The following is a 22,027-nucleotide window of genomic DNA, read 5'->3' as shown; positions in this document are numbered from 1 at the left end:
AGACTTGCTTTTGAAATGTCGCTATTTCAGTAATTGGGGGCTTGGGACCACTCCTTAAGCATCATGTAGAGCATACAGAAAATATCTAAAATAAAAAAAGAGGTCACTTTTGAACAAAATCAGACTTGCTTCCTTTTGTCATGTCTTCTGATGCCGATGCTGACCAGATGGAGAATGTGTTTTTTTACTTCTGTTTCATCCAGCTCAATCTCATTCGTCATTAGACTTGCCTTGGCAATCCTCGACAATGGTCTGTCACAACTGAAAACAGACAATGGATAAAGATCATAGGACATTCTAGTAATACTAAATGACATCAATAATGCAATTTAGGAAGTGTTTATACATACCCTAAAAAGTGTTCAAGGGTGTAATTCCAATCATTACCCAAGCTGTAGCTTGGTCAGCTTCCCGGCGCCCAAGTGTTAATTTTTTCCTCTTCAATATTATACAATTGTGCTTCGTGAATGAATTTTTCATCAGCAACTGCCAAATTGCTATTCATAAGCAACTAATTCACCAGGGCCTTGTTGATAATATCAAAAGGTGACTTCATGTACTAATGTACCAGTGACAAATGCCATCAAGGTACTTAAAGCTTGTGTATAGTTTCGGTAAATCCACCAAAATGCACCTATCACTATTCCAATTCATTGCTAGCTAATATGAATGGATATGCCCTATAACAGTTATGATGTGGAGGATATGAAATGAAAATTTGTTTTACAGGATAAATTTTGCGATTTTACATGGAAATTTAACTTGATTGGGTCACCCGATCAAATTAAAATATCTGTGTGTTTTTGTCTTTCAATTAAATCCTATTCCAAATCATGGAATGGGCTGAAACTTTCAAGATAATGTTCTTTGTCTGTAACTTTTGGATATCTAATCACTAAATTTATAAGATAAGTGCTTGAATGCCCATTTTTTAATTTAAAACAAGCATCACCGAGAGAGGGCGCTATATATCCAAGATTTGAATATTTGAAATTTTCTCAGAGAAGTGCAATTGGAAAAATATCTAACGGTCTCTACGCTTCAGTAAGACTGTCATATTAGATGATATTCGAGTATCAATCACATTATTGACCCTTTACCAAAGCTATACACAGGCTTTAACAGTAAGGGAGACCGGGGTTAGTTGGAACGCGCGGTAAGTTAAAACATTGTAATTTTCATTAACGCCTGTAAAATAAATTTATGCAATATTGCTTTCAATTTATTGCAATAATAATTCAACACTGTTGTATTATTAATAGCAATATTAATTCAGGGCAGTATTGCATAAATTTATTTTACTGGTGTTAAAGAAAATTACAGTGTTTCAACTTATCCCATGTTCCAACTAACCCCGGTCTCCCCTTCTGGCTGCACAGTCAAGTTGTTAGCACTAATAATGAGCTACCAGAGGCCCTGTTACAACCGGTAATGTCACAGCGATGCTTAATGTGGCAACGCGTTATTTACATCTTGGATCAACGTTTGATATCACAATCTGAAAGATGTGACTGGGCATAAGGTTTAGTTTTCTGATAGTGCTAAAAGTGATTGTCTGCGGCCAAATACCAATAACATTAAGAGAATTACTTCACAATTTGTGAGTTAGTTAAAAATCAGCTTCTGATAGGTAACATAACAAGCAAAAAAAGTCCCTCTTTATGTGAGAACTTTCATCATTTTACATATTCATGAGGGGGCTCACTATTCTGACTAATCAAAATATTCCATTGACATGACATGACATGGACAGGAGATTGGGCATTACCAAGATCCCAGTGATCAATGCAAAAAAGACCATTGATGGTTGTGGGTAGTCACTTCAAAGCATCGTATTTTCTGCAATATCCGATATACATGTAATAACAGGAGCACTGTCATGTAAATAGGTCAACTCTTTTCGTGATTTCTGAAAATCCAGGATTCTCAATAGTTCAAATTATTCAATTACTTTAATACACCGGCAAACAGTCAGATGGCAAAAGGGAATTTGTCCTGGGCCTAGTCATAGAAGCTCTTTATAATTGCCATCTGTCCTTCAGTGGCCACTTCTATTTCCCTTTAGTGTTTGACAGACTGTATCACATAATTCGAGACTCACCCAGTCCTGCAGTCGTCTCCAATTCTAATCCTTCATAAGAGATGAAGATGCTGATGAAAATGCATGTATACTCATCAGATCCAAGGCATAGATAGTCTTGATGACTTGATCTTTGTTCCTAGAGGTTGGGCTGCTCAGGTGACTGCAATTTAAAGCGGAATCTTCCACTGCTCGATTTCAAAAGAAAAGGGAAAATTACCATAAGGGTGGCATTTTACAAAGCTGTTGGTAAAATTAAGGATAGCTTCACGCACGACTGGAACGCGTTCTTGACTTGAGTGCAGATTTTCATGTACAGTGTATTCATTTCATACAAGTTACTTGAACATGTTAAGTAGAGAAAATATTCTTCATGCTCAAACGTATCTGAATGAAAAGTTTGATATTTGTCAACATTTGAATAAGATGCAATTGAACATTGCTGAAACTCCAGGGGAAAATTTGAGGTACATGTACTGTATATAAAGCAAAAGAACCATCATCAGTCATCATGAAGTGGTAAATTGCCAATTCGTCCATTCAATACATGGTCTACCTTCATTCAGGCAAATGCCATTCCATCCATCAACATTTCGTCTAACAACCATTTGGTCCAATAGCCATTTGGTCCAATCATCACTTTGTCTAATCACCAGTTTGTCTTTTACCATTTCGTCTAATAACCAGTTGGTCTAATATCCATTTTCTTTTCATTCATTTTGCACAATCAACACTGAAGTTTAATTAGATCAAATGGTACATGGACTAAATGGCTATTAGAACCAAGTGGTTATTAGATGGAATGGCATTAGACTAAATGAAAGTAGACCATGTGGTGAGCGGATAAACTGATGGTAGACCAAATAATAGTAGACGAGTTGGCAATTGGACGAATTGGAAATAAGGTCAAGTCCATCCCAGAAAAAAAAAGTGAAATGTTATAGTCAAGAAGTTAAAATAAGAAAGTTATAACTTACACTTAGTATGCCATAAAAATGAGTCACTCACACTATATTTCTTGTTTTTTAGTGTTTGAATCATATACTATTTCATTTTCTTTACTGAATTTACAATAAGGACCAACCTGACTGCACCACAAAATTTTAAAGCAATAGTAATCCCACATGTTCATGAAGGAACAAAATGTTTCTCTAAATTTTCTAAGGGCATGACAAGCTTATCAAGGCCTGGAAATTACTTCATGATGTATATCATTTTGCATATGATGAAAAAATAAAACTAAGAACCTTTTTTTTATTGGGAGACAAAAAGTATGAAACTATAATTACCCAGTCGACTGGAGGAAGAGGTCCAGTTCAATACAATGATGTACATGTAGAGCTGCTCTCCGTGTCTGTCTGATCTTCCTGCTTCTTCAAAGTCACTTGAGCCAATATTCTGCGACGGTTTTAAACAGTATCCATCCACAAACCTTTCTCCGGAAAGTCTAAATTAGACTCAGAATGCCTGTCTTTTACACATAGTGTTGTTCCACTGAACGTATAAAGTACATGCTGCAAAGCCTGCAATGTCCATTTTGTCACTGGTCATTTTCCATTGATAACATCCTCCAATTTCTCTAATAAAGACCTCTTTATCAAGACCAGATCATAGACAGGTTCCGCCTCTTCAACCTTGGGCGTCTTATCTTTAGAGAGAAGTCTTTTCCTCAGTTCTCTCGCTTTTCTCTTTTTTTCATCTTTCTCTTCACTGAACATATAGTTATGATCACCAAGAGCGAGAGAGGGCGGGACACACTTAAACTTATGCTGATCAACATGAACAAGCGGTATCATTTTCTGACAGTTCTTGCACTTGATCCCGGCATCATGTTTCTGGAATGCATCAATACATATAGTTTTGTCTAAAGTTGAGGGCAGGACAAAACGAGGTAATTCCTGAGGTTCCTGATCAACTTCTGTGTTTGGCAAAGCTTCTGAAGGTCCAGCTATGGAAGATGGTGAGGGACTTGGGTTTGCCAAGATATCTTTACTTAATTCATCATCCAAAATGTTTGCAGATGTTTCTAAAGGCTCAACAATGGAACAGGGAGTAGAGTGGTTTGGGTTTGGGCTTGCAGCGATACCATCACTTAATTCATCATCCAAATCATTTGTAGATGTATCCAAAGGCTGGGCAATGGAACAAGGCACAGTAGTGGTTCCTGTGGTTGAGGAAATTCCTTCACTTGTCTCTGTTGTATCGATTGGAAGCACTGGCAGGTTAAGTGAAGGTTGAACAGCTGGTACAATGCCAAGAGGCCCTGCAGGATGAACTAAAGGAAATAAGTTTGGAACAAGTCCTGTGGCCTGCAACAAAGGGTTAAACAGAGATGGCTGGATTGACTGGATGATTGGTATTACGTTGGGTGTCTGGAGCAGAGGAAGTCCCATGGGGTTCTGCACCTGATGGACTCCACTTAATGTCGTAAATGGGTTTTGAGTCAAGACAGTGCAAGAAAGACCTTGAAGGCCACTTGGACTAGGAATCAAATATGAAGCAGGGGCAAGTGATGGTCCAATTGTCTGAATCAGTGGATTGACACTCAATGGCTGCGCTCCTTGTAAGGTTAAGCAAGAAGAGTTCTGGAGATTCTGCAGGGGGAAAGCCATTGGTGTCTCTATGCCACCTGATGTCAGAGTAGTGTTCTGAGCTAATGAGAAATATGTTTCCTGGATGCCAGGAAGGCTATCTGCAGCATGGACAGGAAATACTGCTGTTGAGGTCCGAGTATTGGGAACTTCTTGTGCACCCTTTGGGGCTAATTTCCTTAATTTGGGACATCCAACTTTTTGAAAATTTAAACCAGGAGCAGTTGAGGTTGAGGCCTTTACTGCTATTTTCTGGGCTTTCTGCCGTGATCGGGTGGTCATGACTGTGGGAGATGGGAGTGGTATCCTTATCCGATTCTTTCTCCTTTCTTCTGCAACCTTTGGGTCCAAACGTGGTCTTCCAGTGCGTATCTTTTTCTTTGGACGTCCAGATCTCTGAGCACTTTCCCCCTTCTTGCACGTTTGGCATGCACCATCATCGCTGTGCCTTTCCCAAGTTATTTCCCCGTAAGTTTTCGCTGCCTTCCCTTTCTTATAAAAAAGTCTTAAATGACATCCAAGGCAAACAAATTCTGGGTGTATATCAGGGTCTTCACAAGCAGGGTCAAGTCCCAGTTTGGCAAGGATATTCTTGTATCTCAGATAAGCCCATCCACGGTTATGTCTGATCCTTTCACCGCATAACCTACAAAGAACTTTGAGAAAGTCTGCATGGCAGGAGCCTCCACCTGAGGTGCTCATCTTGGAACTACATGTAGGAATATAAGAAAAGAAATAAAATAAATACAATCGAATGATGATTCGAGTTTAATTTTGGTAAACATTCCTAACAGATACATGTGAGAAATCTATTATGAAATTCCCTCGAGGGATTCAGAAACAATGATATCCTTTAATTTTATTTTCAAGACTACTCATAGTTTTCTTTAAAAACAGACCAAAAATCCTTATTCATAGAAGTGTTAAGACTTTTATTTCTAGGGGAAAAGACCTATTCACTGTCACTATCCAAATATAAATCCTATGAAATAGGATCATACTAAATAATAATACCAACATGCTTATATAGCGCATATCACTGCCAAATGCATCCCTATGCGCTTAATTGGATATTATTACCCTGGCTTTAGCCTCGCAGCCTTTTACGGCACGATGGCATTTCAAGGAATAAATTCCTGCCAGGTACCCATTTACCTCACCTGGGTCGAGTGCAGCACAATGTGGATGAGTTTCTTGCTGAAGGAAATTACGCCATGGCTGGGATTCGGAACCCACGACCCTCTGTTTCAAAGTCCGAAGACTAATCCACTGGGCCACAACGCTCCACATAAATGGCAGCTCTGAAACTAGAATCCACTCTTAGGTTTTGGTAAATACAGTAATGTATCTTTCAAGTATCTGTCACTGTATTTATAATAGTATTTAATATAGAAATTGTATACACTGTACCTATGCAATCAAACAATATATGCATTGGTGGCATGAAATACTAGCATATTAATAAATTAGTGGATCTATATGTATTCGTGAATTTACAGTTGTCCAATTATTCAAATTAGGTACCCGTTCAAAATAAAAAGAAATCTATCTACATGTATGTAAATTTTTTTACCATGAAACCACTTTGGAGGTATTGAATGAAAACTCAAGATGATATTTGTTTTTTTTTTCTGTTCAAATTTTCAAGTATTCAAGGGGTCATTTTTAAAAGAAGAAAAAGTACTTAGAAAGGGTACTAGATATTATTTTTTAATTGCAAAAAAAAATCAAGGAATGAAAAATACATTCCAAAGCCAGTACACTTTTCCAAGAATGTTTATGTTATAAATTTTCACACCAACACCAAAAAAGAGGTAATTTGCTATCCCTGCCGTCAAAAACCGCTTCCCAAAGAATCATAATTCAAGGACTATAAGATTCAAACAAAACAAAGGACGCAATGAACACAATGTCTTGATCATTTTAGGGACAAGCGTTGCTGTATTAATTTAATAAAGAATGTACAAGTAGCCTCATATTCTATGATAAAATATTGACAGTATATTTGAAATGATAAATGACTGGTTTTCTATGGGATTCCCATCCTACTGAAGAATACGAAAATTTATCCTTGGAAGAAACCAATGATGGCAAATTTGCCACATGCATATGGTACATGCATGTACAAAAAAGAAAAGTGACATTGATTTTACTATGCAAAGATCCGTACATGTAGACATAATTATATGTAGCTACAGTATGTAGTCTATAATGTGTTTACAAGCTGTTAACAAAATGCTGAGGTTACAGAGTCTGGAAATCTCTGAAAATACATGTAGATATAAAAAAGAGCGTTATCGCACCCATCTCTGCAAAGGCCACCGCACACCTTACGACCCAATTGGTCTACGACAGGTCTGCGACTGAGTGAGGGGAGATGAATCGCAATGTCGCACACCTTGTGATCTGACTTCCCTGCTGTCAGCGACTCACGTATACGCTTCTTGCAATGGCAACTGAGAAAATGACACTTACTACTGCTTATGCGCGTTGCATATCATACATGCATCAGTATTTAAGTGCCACCCTGCTGTCTGATTGGCTGGAAGTTGGATTGAGCTCGCGATCCAGTTGTAAGGATTTAACATGTGAAATCCTCTTTTACGATTTTCCTTGTGATTACATGTATATCTGACCAGTCTGTGCCCAGACTGTGGCTCTCAAGCTGCAGCTGACCAGAGCTGTGACGTCACATTTTCCTCCAGTCTCAGACCAGTCAGGTCATAAGGCGTGTGGTGGCCTAATATTGTATATTACAAAATTGGATCATGGGATGAATAAGGTGTTCACAACCTTGTTGGATGCAAGCATTTACAGCAGCGCTTCTGATTCTCTATTGTTTTTGTATTCAATTGGAGCATTGGCCTATGTAAATGGGGAGGTATTTCTGCTAAAATCCTTGAATCATCCCTTTTAATATTAAGGTATTTAAGATAAAGAGTTTTTACTATAAATTGAAAGCTATTTTGTAATTACCCAGCATAATGGAAGGATTCTCCTGGTTGTCTTCAATGGCACACGGCTACTTCAGTTTCCACTGTCTTTTATCATTTTATTGAGGTCTGGACTTAAATGCAGAGAGTTGTTTTTTCATGATTCGTTTTCCACTCGACAAACCAAGTACACCAAGCAGAATATATTGTCAATTTTGCATATTTCTTTTGGCTCGTCGCTCCAACTCCTCTAATACAGACCTCTCTATCAGGACCATATCTGTCAAAGGCTCCTCTTCTTGATCTTCAGGCATCTGATCTCCAGAATCATCTTTTCTTTTTCTCCTTCCTCTTCTTTCTTTGTCCTCATGAAACATGTAGTTATGGTCATGTAGGGCAAGTGATGGTGTTACACATTCAAATTCATGCTCATCAATATTGACAAGCGGGATCATTTTCTGGCACTTCTTGCATTTGATCTCTGCATCATGATTCTGGAAAGCGTTGATTTGTATGGTTTTTTCCAAGGATGAGGGTAGGACAAAGCGACGTAGCTCTTGAGGTTCCCGATCAACCTGTGTGTTTGAGCTTGGTAAAACATCTTCAACTGATTCACCCAAATTTTCGGCAGATGTCTCTAAAACCTCAGCAAAAGAAGACAGACTGATGTCTGAGAGTTCGTCACTTGCCTCATTTGTATTTGGCGACGTCTCTGAAAGCTTAGCATTGGAAGAAGTTATAGGGACTGCTGAAGATCCTTCTAGTTTGTCTGCTAAAGGGTTACTATGCAGTGGCTGAATAGGAATAGGATGGACAGCTGGCAAAGGGCAGAGAATCCCTGAAGGCTGAACAAAGGTAAGTAAATTTGGAATGACTCCTGCCGTTTGCACCACAGGATTAAGTAATGGTTGCTGGAGTGACTGGATGATTGGTATTCCATTTAGTGTCTGGAGTGGAGTAGAGGGAAGACCCTGAATGCCGCTGGTACCAGGAATCAAATACAAAGAAGGGGCAAGTGAAGGTATATTTGCCTGATTCTGTGGGTTTATATTCAATGCCAATGGTGTCTGCATTCCACTTAATGACTGAACATACATGCAATTCTGAGATTGTGGAAAAGGTGTGGCCTCCATGCCCTGAGTTCTTTGTGACACTGTGGTATGTAACAGTGCCGACGGGGTCCCAGTAATTGGAGTTTCACCTTCATGTGCACCCTTTGGTGCTAATTTTCGAAACTTGGGATACTCAAATTTTGGAGGATTAACAACTGGTGCAACAGAGATTGGTGCAGTTTCGGTTGCTGCAGTTGATGTAGGGCAATTTTGAACTTCTTCTGTTGCCCGAGTTTTCCGTCCTGATCGGAGGGTCATGACCGTTGGGGGTGGCGGAGGCATTCTTGTCTGGTTCTTCTGCCTTTCTTCTGCAACGGCTGGGTCCAAACGTGGTCTCCCACTTCTTATGATCCGCTTGGGACGTCCTGCCTTCTTAGAGTTTTCTGCCTTTGTACATGACAGACATGTGCCATCGTCGGTGTGCTTGTTCCAAACAACCTTCCACTTATCCCTTCTTTTTTTCCCCTTGCCACAAGCGACTCTGGTGGCATTTGTTTCAATACAGCACAAATGGCAAAATGACGGTGGATGTACATTTGGATCATCATGAGCAACATCAATTCCAAGCTTGGCTAAAGTATCCTTGTATTTCCCAACTGAAAATTCCCCATGCTTTCTTCTGATCCTTTCGCCACATAATCTACAGAGAAGTTTGAGCAGCTCCAAGTGGCTCGGGTCTCCAACTGAAGAACTCATTTTAGATCTGAGAAAGAAAAAAAAAGAAAAACATGTACACGAGTACAAAGCAATGTAAGGGACCTTGTCAATAATCCATGCCGTAATTTTTTTTATGTAGGGGAAGGCAGAGTACATTGTTTGCGTAAACATGTAAGGTTAAGATGAGCCACCACCTCCAAGCCAGTAATAAATGAGTCAGGCATTGTGGTGGTGGCATATGTTGACGACCCATTGCAGAACACCTATCCTGCCACATTGTTTTCAGCATTGAAACAGAAAGTAGTTTTTCAGAGGGAAAAATACAAATTTCAGACAAAAAAGTAAGAAAGTGATGAATAGACTAGTGCATTTAACCCACATGCATCTTTAACTAACAAGGACACACATGAACAGTGTAAGATAACAATATTGTTAGTCCAGGTATGGATCCTCATTCTTGTCGTATTCTTTCACATGATGGGTGCATATTGTGTGGATGCGAAAATGTCTCATGAAGTTCGGTCTGGGCTAGGATGGGCCAGCAAACATGGGGCAAGTTGAGCCATGGCAATTCATATGGTAATGCAAAAGGCCATTGATATGCATGCAGAAGGGACCAAATTCACAAGACAGTAGTTTTACTTTTCAGAGGATGTTAGTGTTTTCTAGAGAATTAGCAAGTGAAAACTCTTAAACAACAAAATTGTCATGCTGGTTCTTGTCCCATAATAACATTTGTACATGTGTACATACATGTAGTGGCTCATCTTACCTCAGAAGGTGGCTCAACTTACCCCATGGGTGGGGCAAGATGAGCCAATTGACATTGTTTCAAAGGTGACAGTGCCTTGCAGTGTGGGAGTTGAAAGTTTCATATACTGTACATTTAGATAAAAAATATTTCCCAATTTGTAAAGGCAAGGTACACTGTACATGTACATATTGCAAGGTACAAGATTATAATCAGTCCTAAGATGCAAAAAGCAAAAAATGGCTCATCTTATCCCACCTTCCCCCCAAAAAAAAGGTACTGAAAAGGGGTACTGGATATCAATTTTTTAATCATAAAAATATAAATGGAAGAAAAATGCATTCCAAAGCTACTACACTTCCGAGAATGTTGATGTTATTATTAAAAGCTTCACACCAATGCCAAAAGAGAGGTTATTTACCATCCCTCCCCTGTCCAAAACCATTTCTTAAGAGAATTATCATTCAAAAACAAATGTGATTCAAACAAAACAAAGGACGCAATGAACACAAGCTCTTGATCATTTAGGGACTAGCATTGCCGTAAATAATTTAATAAAGTAATAATGTACAAGTACATGTAGCCTCCTCTAAAAAATATTGACAATACTGAAAAAAAAAATGAAAAAGGGATAACTGGTACTCTCTGGAAGATCCTACTAAAAAAAAAGGTTTAGTCTGTACACATACATGTATAAAAGAATAGGTACAGAATGAAATGTAAATGAAGTCTAAAATAAATATCAAAACCATTCAAGAATACTGAGGTTTAAGAGTTTGGAAATCGCTGAAAATGGATTGAAGCATTATCACACCCACATCACACATGAACATGTACAGTATGTAGAGCTCTGTAAATTGTACATTACAAAAATTGTGGGTCATGGGATGAATAATTTGTTCACAACCCTGTTGGATGCAAGCATTTACAGCACCTCTTCTGATTCTCTATTGTTTTTGTATTAAATTGGAGCATTGGCCTATGTAAATGGGGAGGTATTTCTGCTGAAATCCTTGAATCATCCCTTTTAATATTAAGGTATTTAAGATAATAGTTTTTAATAATTTAAAGCTACATTTTAATTACCCAGCATAATGGAAGGTATCTCCCAGCTGTCTTCAAAGGCACACAGCTACTTCAGTTTCCACTGCCTTTAATCAATGTTCCTGAATCCACAAATATTCAATCACCCACAAGTTGAGATCTGGACTTTACAAATGCAGAGAGTTGCCTTTCCATTATCATGTAATTGTTCCACTAGACAAACCAAGTACATGTACACCAAGCAGAAAACATTGTCAATCTTGCATATTTCTTTTAGCTCGCCTCTCCAACTCCTCTAATACAGACCTCTCTATCAGGACCATATCTGTCAAAGGCTCCTCTTCTAGAGCTTCAGGCATCTGATCTCCAGAATCATCTTTTCCTTTTCTCCTTCCTCTTCTGTTTTTCTCCTCATGAAACGTGTAGTTATGGTCACGTAGGGCGAGTGATGGTGTTACACATTCAAATTCATGCTCATCAATGTTAACAAGCGGGATCATTTTCTGGCACTTCTTGCATTTGATCTCTGCATCATGATTCTGGAAAGCATTGATTTGTATATTTTTTTCCAAGGTTGCGGGTAGGACAAAGCGACGTAGCTCTTGAGGTTCCCGCCCAACCTCTGTGTTTGCCGACGAGGTCCCAAAAACTTGAGTTTTGCTTTCATGTGCACCCTTAGATGCTAATATCCGAAATTTGGGATACACAGCTTTTGAAGGGTTTATGACTAGTGCAATTGAGATCGGTGCAGTTGGGGTTACTGTAGGGCAATTCTTAATTTCTTCTGTTGCCCGAGTTTTCCGTCCCGATCGAAGGGTCATGGCCGTTAGGGGTGGCAGAGGCATTCTAGTCTGATTCTTCTGCCTTTTATCTGCAACAACTGGGTCAAAACGTGGTCTCCCACCATTTTTTATCCGCTTGGGACGTCCTGGCTTTTTCGAGTTTTCTGCCTTTATGCAAGACAGACATGTGCCATCATCGGTGTGCTTGTTCCAAACAACCTTCCACTTAGCCCTCCTTTCTCTCCCCATCCCACAAATAACTCTGGTGGCATTTGTTTCATTACAGCACAAATGGCAAAATGACGGTGGATGTATATTTGGGTCATCATGAGCAACATCGATTCCAAGCTTGGCTAAAGTATCCTTGTATTTCTCAACCGAATATTCCCCACGATTTTTTCTTTTTCTGATCCTTTCACCACATAATCTACAGAGAAGTTTGAGCTGCTCCAAGTGGCTACATGTACATGTAGGGTCTCCAAATGAAGTACTCATTTTCCTAATAGAGAAGAAAAGAAATATAAAAATATGTATACAAGTATGAAGCATAGTATGAGACCTTGCCAATAGTCAATGCCGCTTTTGTCATTCTTCATGTAGGCAATCATTTCACTCCACAGTTAATGCTGACTATTCTTACAGAGCTGCAAACCTTTGAAAGTGATAAGTAGTGCCGTTATCGATAACCTCTTTATCGCTAATCCTGTCGATAACTGCTTGTATTTGTCACTTTATCAATAACCTTTCTCTCGTTGTTGCGCCACTGGTTGTCATGCCACCAAATTTGGATTTCAACTTAGAGAAAAAAAAAATACTTGGAATTTCTTATCTGAGTAATATAAAAGCCTAAAAGGACAAGAAAAAATATTGCAGATTATTTCCAAGTATTTTACCTTTCGCTCTCAAACTCTGCACGATGAATGTGCCAACGGCCACTCACCAAAGTCCAGCCTGCCGGCGCCCTGTGCACAAGTGACAGCATAATTGGCGTATGTTCAATTGAAGTCATAACTAAATTTTGACAATAAACATCATGCTATTAATCACTCTCTGGCAACAGTTTATCATTTGGGCTGGTAATCAATAATACTTGCAATGGTATCAAACAATATTGATGTAATAGTGGCATTGTAGAATAAAACAAATTTAAAAGCACAAAATCAACCAAATTTATGATGAAACGTACAGCGCAGCGCACGGGACTGGTGAGTACCGTACGGGGCACTGGGAGTTTTCGCCTCTCCGCATTCGGCGAAAGCGTTACCAACGCACCATATACTGTACAAGTTAAATCTGCAGCACTCAATCAGAAACTTGAATGTCTCTTTTCTACGTTTTTGGAAATATATCATGACAATGACATAAGCTTTTTTTATTATTTTACACTTACTCTGCATGTCCATCTTGATAATTATGAAAATCCATGATGTCTTTTTCTAATTCTGTAAAAATTACGTCCTCAAAATGCATGCGTCAGTAAATTGAAGGAAATCATAAAAACTTGCCTCAAATTTTATTCCATTTTTGGATGTTCATTCATGGTCTGGAAAAAATTGACAAAAGCAATGTAAACAAATACCATGAACAACTGCATCCTCAATCACTGAAATGAAGTACATTATAAGTTTTTCATACTCTGACCTTGTTATTATGGCAACTTGTGAAAACCTTTATTTTTTTCTTATAAAATTGTTGTTTTAAAGAGTCATTTTAAAGGCACAACCTTCCCTATTTTCCATGGGTTTAAATTTCACTTTAAACTCAGTTATTTGTGTTTATATTTTCAGGTATTTATGTTCACATTTCTTATAAAATCAGTTTTTGATTGGTCAATGTTTCAGTCATGGATAATGACAAAGCATGAAAAATCTGAAAATGCGCATTTTATCGGCTACCAAAAAAAGGAAAAGTTAGACCTCCATGTTACATTCGTTCTATGTATCGATCGGCCATTTTGTTTTCAAATTCGAAAGAAGGCCCACTTTTTTTGTTAGACTCTAATCTTTCTTTTGATACAGCGCATGATTTTATTCCTTATCTTTTTAATTTTGCCAAAGAGGAAAAACTGGCAGCTGTGTCTTGCTGCCCTCTACGTTCATTGAGTTATGCTTTTATCATGGCTTCCTGATTGGAATTTTCAATAGCCTGGCCAAACGATGCGACAAGTTACGAATGAACGCACGCACAGACTAGCGCAACACAGCAGCATGAATCGCGATAAATAGCGACTGGTATTCTGTACGGATGATGACGTCATCCAAGATGGTAACTTACGGTGATCAATGAAAGGATAGAGGATGACTATGTTTTGATTAGACAGCTGGCAGCCGTCTCTTTCGAGTTTTTTGAATTTTTGAAATTTTTAAAATTTCTCCTCGTACACAGATGGCTCGCTATTGTGCAGCCACCATTAGGGGACTTACTATGCAAATCCCCCCATTGGGGCTCTTCAATTTTTGTCTTTAATGAATCAAACTTTTGAAAATTAATGTGACCGAAAATGCAAATTAATATTCCCTCTTGGCATTAATTGCCAAAAAACAGGGAAAATGAAACAAAAACAGCGACTTACCTTGGCTGTCGGCCTGTCGTGCAACTTCACTTCCCAGTTTTTCGGCCGAACTTAGTACAACAGAGTCCCCTGTACAGATTGCGCTAGAACTTCGGTGTCTGTATTTGGTGAGTGAAGCCAACAGAGTTCATGGAGTTTAGCTCAATAACCAACAATACAGGGACCGAAGCTTTTGGTCTATGTTTTGATCATTATTTAAAAGGAATTAGGCTAGTGTAACTAGCCAGGCGGCTTCTAGAGAGTAAAAATCATTTACAAACGTAAGCTTACTCTCAACGAAGCCAGGTCTTCCATCCTATTCATTTGCGTGTACCACCAAAAAACTTGAAAGTTTCGCCCCCGAGATTTCTACTTTCTTTCTAAAAGATGTAGCCCTAAATCATGTACATGGGATACAACTTTATTTCCGACATTTCTACGCTATGGATTTTCATTTTTATACAAGAATTCATGAAAAAAATATTATGAAAAGACGAAAGAAACTTGCCAGATGTTTACGCCGCCATCTTGTTTTCTATTGTTCTTCCTCCACGATACAGTACGACAATACGACAATACACGAGACGGTGGACTGTAGTGTTTCCAGAAGAACAAGATACGGACGCTTGTGTCATGTAACGTTGGGGAAGAACAATAGGAAACAAGATGGCAGCATAAACATTGGGCAAGTCTCTTCCGTCTTTTCATATTTTTCTCATTTTTTTATGAATTCTTGTTTAAAAATAAATTCCATAACGTAGAAATGTCGGAAATGAAGTTGTATCCCATGTACATGATTTAGGGCTACATCTTTTAGAAAGAAAGTAGAAAACTCGGGGGCGAAACTTTCAGGTTTTTTGGTGGTACACGCAAATGAATAGATCTAGGAAGGAAGACTTGGCTTCGTTCAGAGTAAGCTTACGTTAGGAAATGATTTTACTCTCTAGAAGCCGCCTGGCTAAGTAACTGCACTCGTCTAGGCCTAAGCCGAGTAAGATATTTCTGAATTTTATACATATTCTCGTAAAATTGCATACATGTACATGATGTCTTGATGATGTAGATCTAGGCCTAGATCTAATTTCTTGTGACATTTTATGTACAAAAAATGATCTGAAAATCATTTTTTTTCACTGAATGTTAGATCTAACGTGACTGCTAATACGTTCGTTGTCATATACAATGGATACCCAGTTGTTGTGTGTCTGGACGATCAGTTTACTTTTAGAAAGTCATTTTGAAAAATTTACAAGCGAAATTTCATAAATGTTTAGTACAAAATGTTTAATAGGAAATATTATAGAGAAGAAAATAGAAGATTACAACTATTGAATTCGTATTTTTAGTGTAAACCAAAAACACAAAAAAGAAGGCTTGAAAAATATAAAGTGTCCGGACACCCGACCCCCCATCCTACAGGCCCAAAATTAGATGCAGATGTCTAGACATGTATTTTTTTTGCCGTTTGTTTTGGTATCAAACGACCATTGGCATGATTGGCATTAATTGATTTTGTTTATAATTTTGACAGGAGAACAAACGAGACAGACTTTTTCCTTTTTTTGAGGGTCCAGTTTGTGCCTCGATGTCACTGTCAGGATAGACCTTCATCCATATAATCAAGTAAACTAGTGCATAATTCATTTTTCCACCCCCGCCGCGTACGCGTCCCGTGTCTCCCTCGTTTTACACCGTCGACTAATGGGGAGCGTTTCATCAATATTTTGGTCTGACAAGTTGTCAGATCTGACAACTTTAATGGATTCTGATTGGTTGAGAGGCACTGTTACTACAGAGATGCCAAGTTCAAAAAAATGTAATGCGTGAGATTTTCATGACTCGGCGGTGACTCAGCGTCTATGCGCGCGGCCAGTACTTACATGTACACTTGTACGTTTTGAAAAGGCGCGCGCGAGATATGGGCTTCATCATATCAATCCACACTACAAATCCATGCGATGCACGCACGCGATTCATCGTGTCACGTACTAGCTGTGCACTAACTGCAGCTCGATGCAGGGGTAGACGTGACTGCCTGCAAAGGCGGTCCGCCAGTGCGTATAATCTAGTGAATAATGCAACTTTTTCTCTTTTTTTTCTGTCGGGTCCCGATGCGTGAGAAAAATGGGTGCCATGTGTGAGATCGTGAGATGGACCCTAGATGCGTGAGTCTCATGCACAATGCGTGAGACTTGGTAGCTCTGTTACTATAGAAACTGTCGGATAAAACAGGACTTGTCGGATAAAACGTCTGACAAGTCCTTTCATGAAATGCTCCCCTGGGCTCCGCCTCCAGCCCACTTCGCGGCCGGGCCTGGGTTAACCCAGGGAACTCCTGCCCGCGGGCGGGAGCCCAGGACCTTACGTGTAATTGGCCATACTCACCTGACTAGCGTTAAGTATAGTCAAAATAATTCTCCGAATAAATAGTTAAAAAATAATCAAGCACTTACCACGATTATATGGATGAAGGTCTAACGAGTGGCAGTTTCCTGACATCTGGGCACAAACTGGAACCTCAAAAAAACCCAAAAAGTTCTTTCCTTCTACCCCCGTCTCGATCGGCCATTTTTGTTATGAATCGTAACAAAATGGCCGATCGAGACTGGGGTAGGAGAGAACTTTTCGTTTTTTTGAGGTTCCAGTTTGTGCCCAGATCAGTAGAGGCGCACAGCCAATATGGGAGACTCTCTTCAATAGGGGAGACAATCTCCCTTATTGGAGACTTGCTTTGCAAAAGATCAAAAGAAACAACACCAACAAAAACAGGGCTCGACACTAGCGGCGGTCTGACGGTCGCAGACCGGTAAAAATCGCTGTCGGGCCAGTAGATTTTCAGAAATTGGAAGATTTACTGGTCCAACATGACCAGTCAAAAATATCATTGTCGGGCCAGTAATTTTTCCAAAAATAGCAAGATTTAAGGGTCCGACATGACCAGTAATAAAAACCATTGTTGGGCCAATAACTTTTCCAGAAATGGTCATATTCACAGCAAACCATTTCCCCTCATTAAATTCTGCCATTCACACACAGAATACACCCAGAATGAATCGCACGTGTTACTAGAGTACTATACAGCATGCATACAGTGTACATGTTGTCAGCCACACAACCCTCATGGTAAATTCTCCACTGGCTGCACGAACGAAGCCTGGCTAAACTCTGGCAGAAATCTCTCACAGAACTGTCAAAATTCAAGGTTCATACTCATGAAAGGCTCTTATAATGTCCATATTTCCTAAAGATTGGAGCAACTCTGTCATTTTGTAAGCAGTAAAAGGAGAAATTTTCACTTCTGTTTTGGTTCAAACAGATCGGGTTTTGGGTGATATCGTCTGAATACATAATAGCCCCACATATGCATTTATGTGTGTGTTGATACACTTGGTATCTGACTTTCTTTCCTAGCTATTTTAATTGAGCCAAAAAGAACGTCTTTCGCCCATATACTGATAAATTATTGTAACATGACCGTTTGTACACTTCCAAACTCAGTCTCCTATGCTCTCCTGTACTCAATCAAACTAAGCTCTCCTTTAATTAAACTAAAATTATTAAACTGAAGATAGGGTGAACACAAAATAAATTAGAAGTTGACAAGATGAAGTCCAGATCAGCACTGCCTTTACTTTCCAATCTTCTCTTCTGCCAATGTACCCACATTGGATAATCATAGAAATCAACCAATCAAATATAAGGAAAATGGTATGAACTATAAAATGAACTAACCCTATTTAAAAATAAGAACCAATCAGAGAATAGAGAAGGGTGATCATGAGTTAAACTGAATCCTAATGAGAATTAAACAATAAGACCATGTGGAGTGGAAAGCTAATGGAAAACCAGGAAGCATGACTGAGGGGAAACTGAATGAATGAAATGCAATGAACCTGTGTTGCTATGTGAGATGTATTGTGGAGATGGAATGAAAGATGAGATCATGACAATGTATGTGGATTGAGAGGATGGAAAGAAGGATGAGATGAGTTGGAATGGAAATAAACAAGTTGAATGTAAACAATAAAGTATGGAAAGCCAGATGTAAGAGTACAGATTAAATAGAACCAGCAAAATTTACTGTTACATTATTTATGATGGTGGGCCCCAAGTCTGCGCATCTAACAATTTGAGTTCAAATTTAACATGATTTTTTTGTTATTACACAAAATCTTTGAGTTGATAATGTTTATTATATTATTAAGAGTAAGTGTACCAAATTTCTCATTAAAAAATAAAAGAAAATATAGGATTTTCTTGAAAAAGCTGCGGGCAGTCATTTTCAGATTGAAAAAAACAACGGTACCCCATGTCTGCGCACTCATTCACTTTGCACACGTTTCGCGGATTTTGATGACAAAGGCTGCATTTATGAGGCTGTCACATGAAATGCCCTGAATTCATTATTTTTCCACCATTTTGAGTCGGATTTTTTAATAAATACCTGCCTATGTATTGCATTTGTAAAGTTCGTGCTCGTTGCGTATCTTCTTTAATTAGAATCGCGCAGATACGCGGGTGCGCAGACTTGGGAGACCGCGCAGACATGGGGGAACTGACCATATGATAATAGTTTTAGCTTTCTTCATATCTTTCTTTCCTTCTTAATCTTTCTGTTTCTTCCCTCGATTTTTTTTGTTACTGTCTTTCTTTTTTAATTTCCCTTTTTTTCTTTAATTCATTTTTTCTTTCTATCCTTTGATAAAATATTTTCTCTATTTCCTTTTTTCTCTCTCTTTCTTTCTTTCTTTAGTTTTTGAGTCCATCCATCCTATATTCATCTCTTCTCTTCTTCCTTCCTTCTTTTTACCCCTTTCTTCATTCTTTGTTACTTTCTTCCATCCATCATTTATTTTACCCTTTCTTTTTTATTTTTCTCAGCCCTTTCTTTCTTACATTCATTCCTTCCTTTCTTCTGTCTTGTTCTTTCCTTTTTCCCTTTGTTATATCCTTTTTCCCTTTGTTATATCCTTTTACCTTTTTTTGACTGCTTGCTTCCTTTCTCTCAGTCTGAGTCTGAATTGGAGATAATTTCGCTCATGGGAGACAGTCTCCAAGTCCAATTGGCCGTGCAGCTCTAGCCTCTGGCTCTAGTCCACTCATGGTTTCAAATCGTCTCGTGTGTGAAGGATTCATATGCACCTGGTGCACGCGAATCTTTCACACCATCTTTACTAAAATAACTATGACTTTACATCATAGCTATGAAATATGATTTTTCTATAATACTTACCGAACCATATGGACCGTTTGTTGAATTCTTTTGTTGTTTGTTTTAATAAAATAAGAGCATTTTTCGTGATCTTCACGTAGATGCCTCCTGGTCAGCGTTGATATCAACTTTTGCCTAAAGAGGGCGCGCGATATTATTCACCAAGCCGGTAGGCACTTAAGAACCAAGTTTGAAAGGATACTCGTAAAATTATGTCACTCTGGCTGATGAATATTCATTAGATCGTGGTCGTGCGTGTTCAATACACACCGAGTGCATGCATGCAGAGAGTTTGTATTGAACACGCACAACCGGATCTAATGAATATTCATCGCGAGAGTGACATAATTTTACGAGTACCCTTTCAAACTTGGTTCTTAAGTGCCTACCGTACCTTTGTTTACGGTGTTGCAAGCTAGCTGCATTCTAGGCGATCAGCATTATTTTCTTGCTCGTTCAATCCACTTTCATCATCATCTTGTCAAAAGATGGCGTACTTTACCAATAAGTATATACATGAGATGCAACCTGTTGATTTTTGGTACAATTTCCTATTACGCGCTGACGACTTGAATTGAGAATGTTCGATACGAAAAATTGCTTTTCGATTGTTGTTTGCGTACTTTCCACCGCAGTATTAAGGACGGATCGAACGGAGTATCCTGGTTGAGACTTGGAGGTAAGCGATAAAAACAGTTTTATAAATAATTTCCACTTCATTTTGTTTTTTTAAACTAAAGTTATTAAAAAGAAATCATTTGTGGAGAAATACTGAAACGTTTGGCGTTTCTAATTCCCTCACATTCGTGTGATGAATGAAAACGTCAAAGTCCACTATGAAACCACATGCGTTGTGCGAGGTTAGTATTACTAACCTCGCATGTTGTGTGAGTGGCTCTAGTCTAGGGCCTACTGCAGATGTCAGGAAACTGCCACTCATTAGACCTTCATCCATATAATCGTGGTAAGTGCTTGATTTCTGTTTTAACTATTTATTCGGAGAATTATTTTGACCATACTTCACGCTAGTCAGCTCAGGTGAGTATGGTCAACACGGACTCCTGGGCTCCCGCCCGCTACGCGGGCGGGATTTCCCTGGGTTAGCAAAAAAGCAGCCGCACACTCAGAAGAGATTTATTCAAATATTTAATGCAAAACATACATTGTAAATGTGATACAGAGCTGTAAATATACTAATCACCTCATTAGTCAGTCCAGACTGTCCAGGTCGCTTCTGAACGTAGTGTAGCTGTGGTTATCGAAATTGATCCCGATCCCGTGTTGTGTTGGTATTCTAGTTACAACAGCGCATGTGCGAAAAAAAGAAAAATGCGCGCTGTTAATGTTGTGGTGGCCACAGTTTTTCCAAAGCTCAAAGAAAAAAATATTCTCAAACATACCCCACGCAAATTCTCGAAGATAAAAAACAAACTAAGTATATTAATCCTGGCGTGAGGCTGTCTTAAACCTTCATTTCTGGTATTGTACGAGAGGGGCAATTAAGAGGGAGTCAATTAGGAGCCCCCCCCCAAAAAAAAAGTGAGGGGCACTTACATACATCTGCATGTGCGAAAATTTCTTATCGAATTCCCGACCCGAGCTATAGCGAGCAGAAATCTGGACCTTTTTAAATGAAAATATAATTTTTTGATATATTATCACAAAATATTCTTCTCTTTCCTTTCTATATTTTATAGCTTCTTTTTTTCTCCATCATCAACCATCAATTAGTCCTCATCATCAATCATCATCACCATCATCATTACTGTCATCACCCGGGGGGCCACTTACATTGACGAGTGGATACCATGCGCGACCCAAAAAAGCACGTAAAAAGGATGTCTTTTTCACGATAGGGCACGTTACGTACGTAACGTGATAAGGGTGTCAAAAACACAAAAATAATGAATAAAGGGTATCTATTTCGCTAGGAAAATTACGTGTTTAGGGTCGAATTTTCGGGGATGATAAAACAAAATTAAAATGTTTTATAAAGGATGTCCTTTTTGCCCCAACACCTCGTGTTTAGAGTCCGATTTGCGCTAGGTGTAGAAGTGGGGTCGTTAACCCAAATAAAGTAAAGCCGACGACCGAAGGACCCGTAACAATAAAACATTCCTGTACTTGTTTAGGGGTTCATTTCAGGGAATATTTGCCAAGAGTATCGTTTTGTTTCCAATACTTGTTAAGGGTAGGGTTTCACACGCCAATACTAGTTAAGGGGTGCATTTTCAGAATATGGAAATTACGTGTTTAGGGTGCTTTTCGAGACCCCATGGTCGCGCATGGCGCATGGTATCCACTTGTGAATGGA

The 22,027-nt window shown here is 38.8% G+C and overlaps 1 protein-coding gene across 6 annotated transcripts; it reads right to left on the bottom strand.

The window, feature by feature from the left end:
- Positions 1-187: 187 nt before the first annotated feature.
- Positions 188-21,421, bottom strand: LOC121430537 (mucin-5AC-like). Of its 6 annotated transcripts, XM_041627836.1 has the most exons (6): positions 20,915-21,406; positions 11,211-12,449; positions 7,648-9,419; positions 3,370-5,380; positions 2,102-2,268; positions 188-261 (listed from the first exon to the last, which is right to left on the bottom strand). In XM_041627836.1, exon 4 carries the CDS (start codon positions 5,371-5,373, stop codon positions 3,628-3,630), a length of 1,746 nt encoding a protein of 581 aa, XP_041483770.1. In that variant the 5' UTR covers positions 5,374-5,380; positions 7,648-9,419; positions 11,211-12,449; positions 20,915-21,406; the 3' UTR covers positions 188-261; positions 2,102-2,268; positions 3,370-3,627. The 6 variants fall into 6 exon arrangements, with proteins under 6 accessions (XP_041483770.1, XP_041483773.1, XP_041483772.1 ...); XM_041627839.1 differs by lacking the exon at positions 11,211-12,449 and having other exon boundaries at positions 20,915-21,421; XM_041627838.1 differs by lacking the exon at positions 7,648-9,419 and having other exon boundaries at positions 20,915-21,408.
- Positions 21,422-22,027: the final 606 nt, after the last annotated feature.

The sequence above is a fragment of the Lytechinus variegatus genome, chromosome 17 (genome assembly GCF_018143015.1).
Source record: "Lytechinus variegatus isolate NC3 chromosome 17, Lvar_3.0, whole genome shotgun sequence".
Classification (NCBI taxonomy): Eukaryota; Metazoa; Echinodermata; class Echinoidea; order Temnopleuroida; family Toxopneustidae; genus Lytechinus; species Lytechinus variegatus.
Note: the sequence above shows the minus strand (reverse complement) of the source record. Positions and strands in the feature narration are given on the sequence as shown.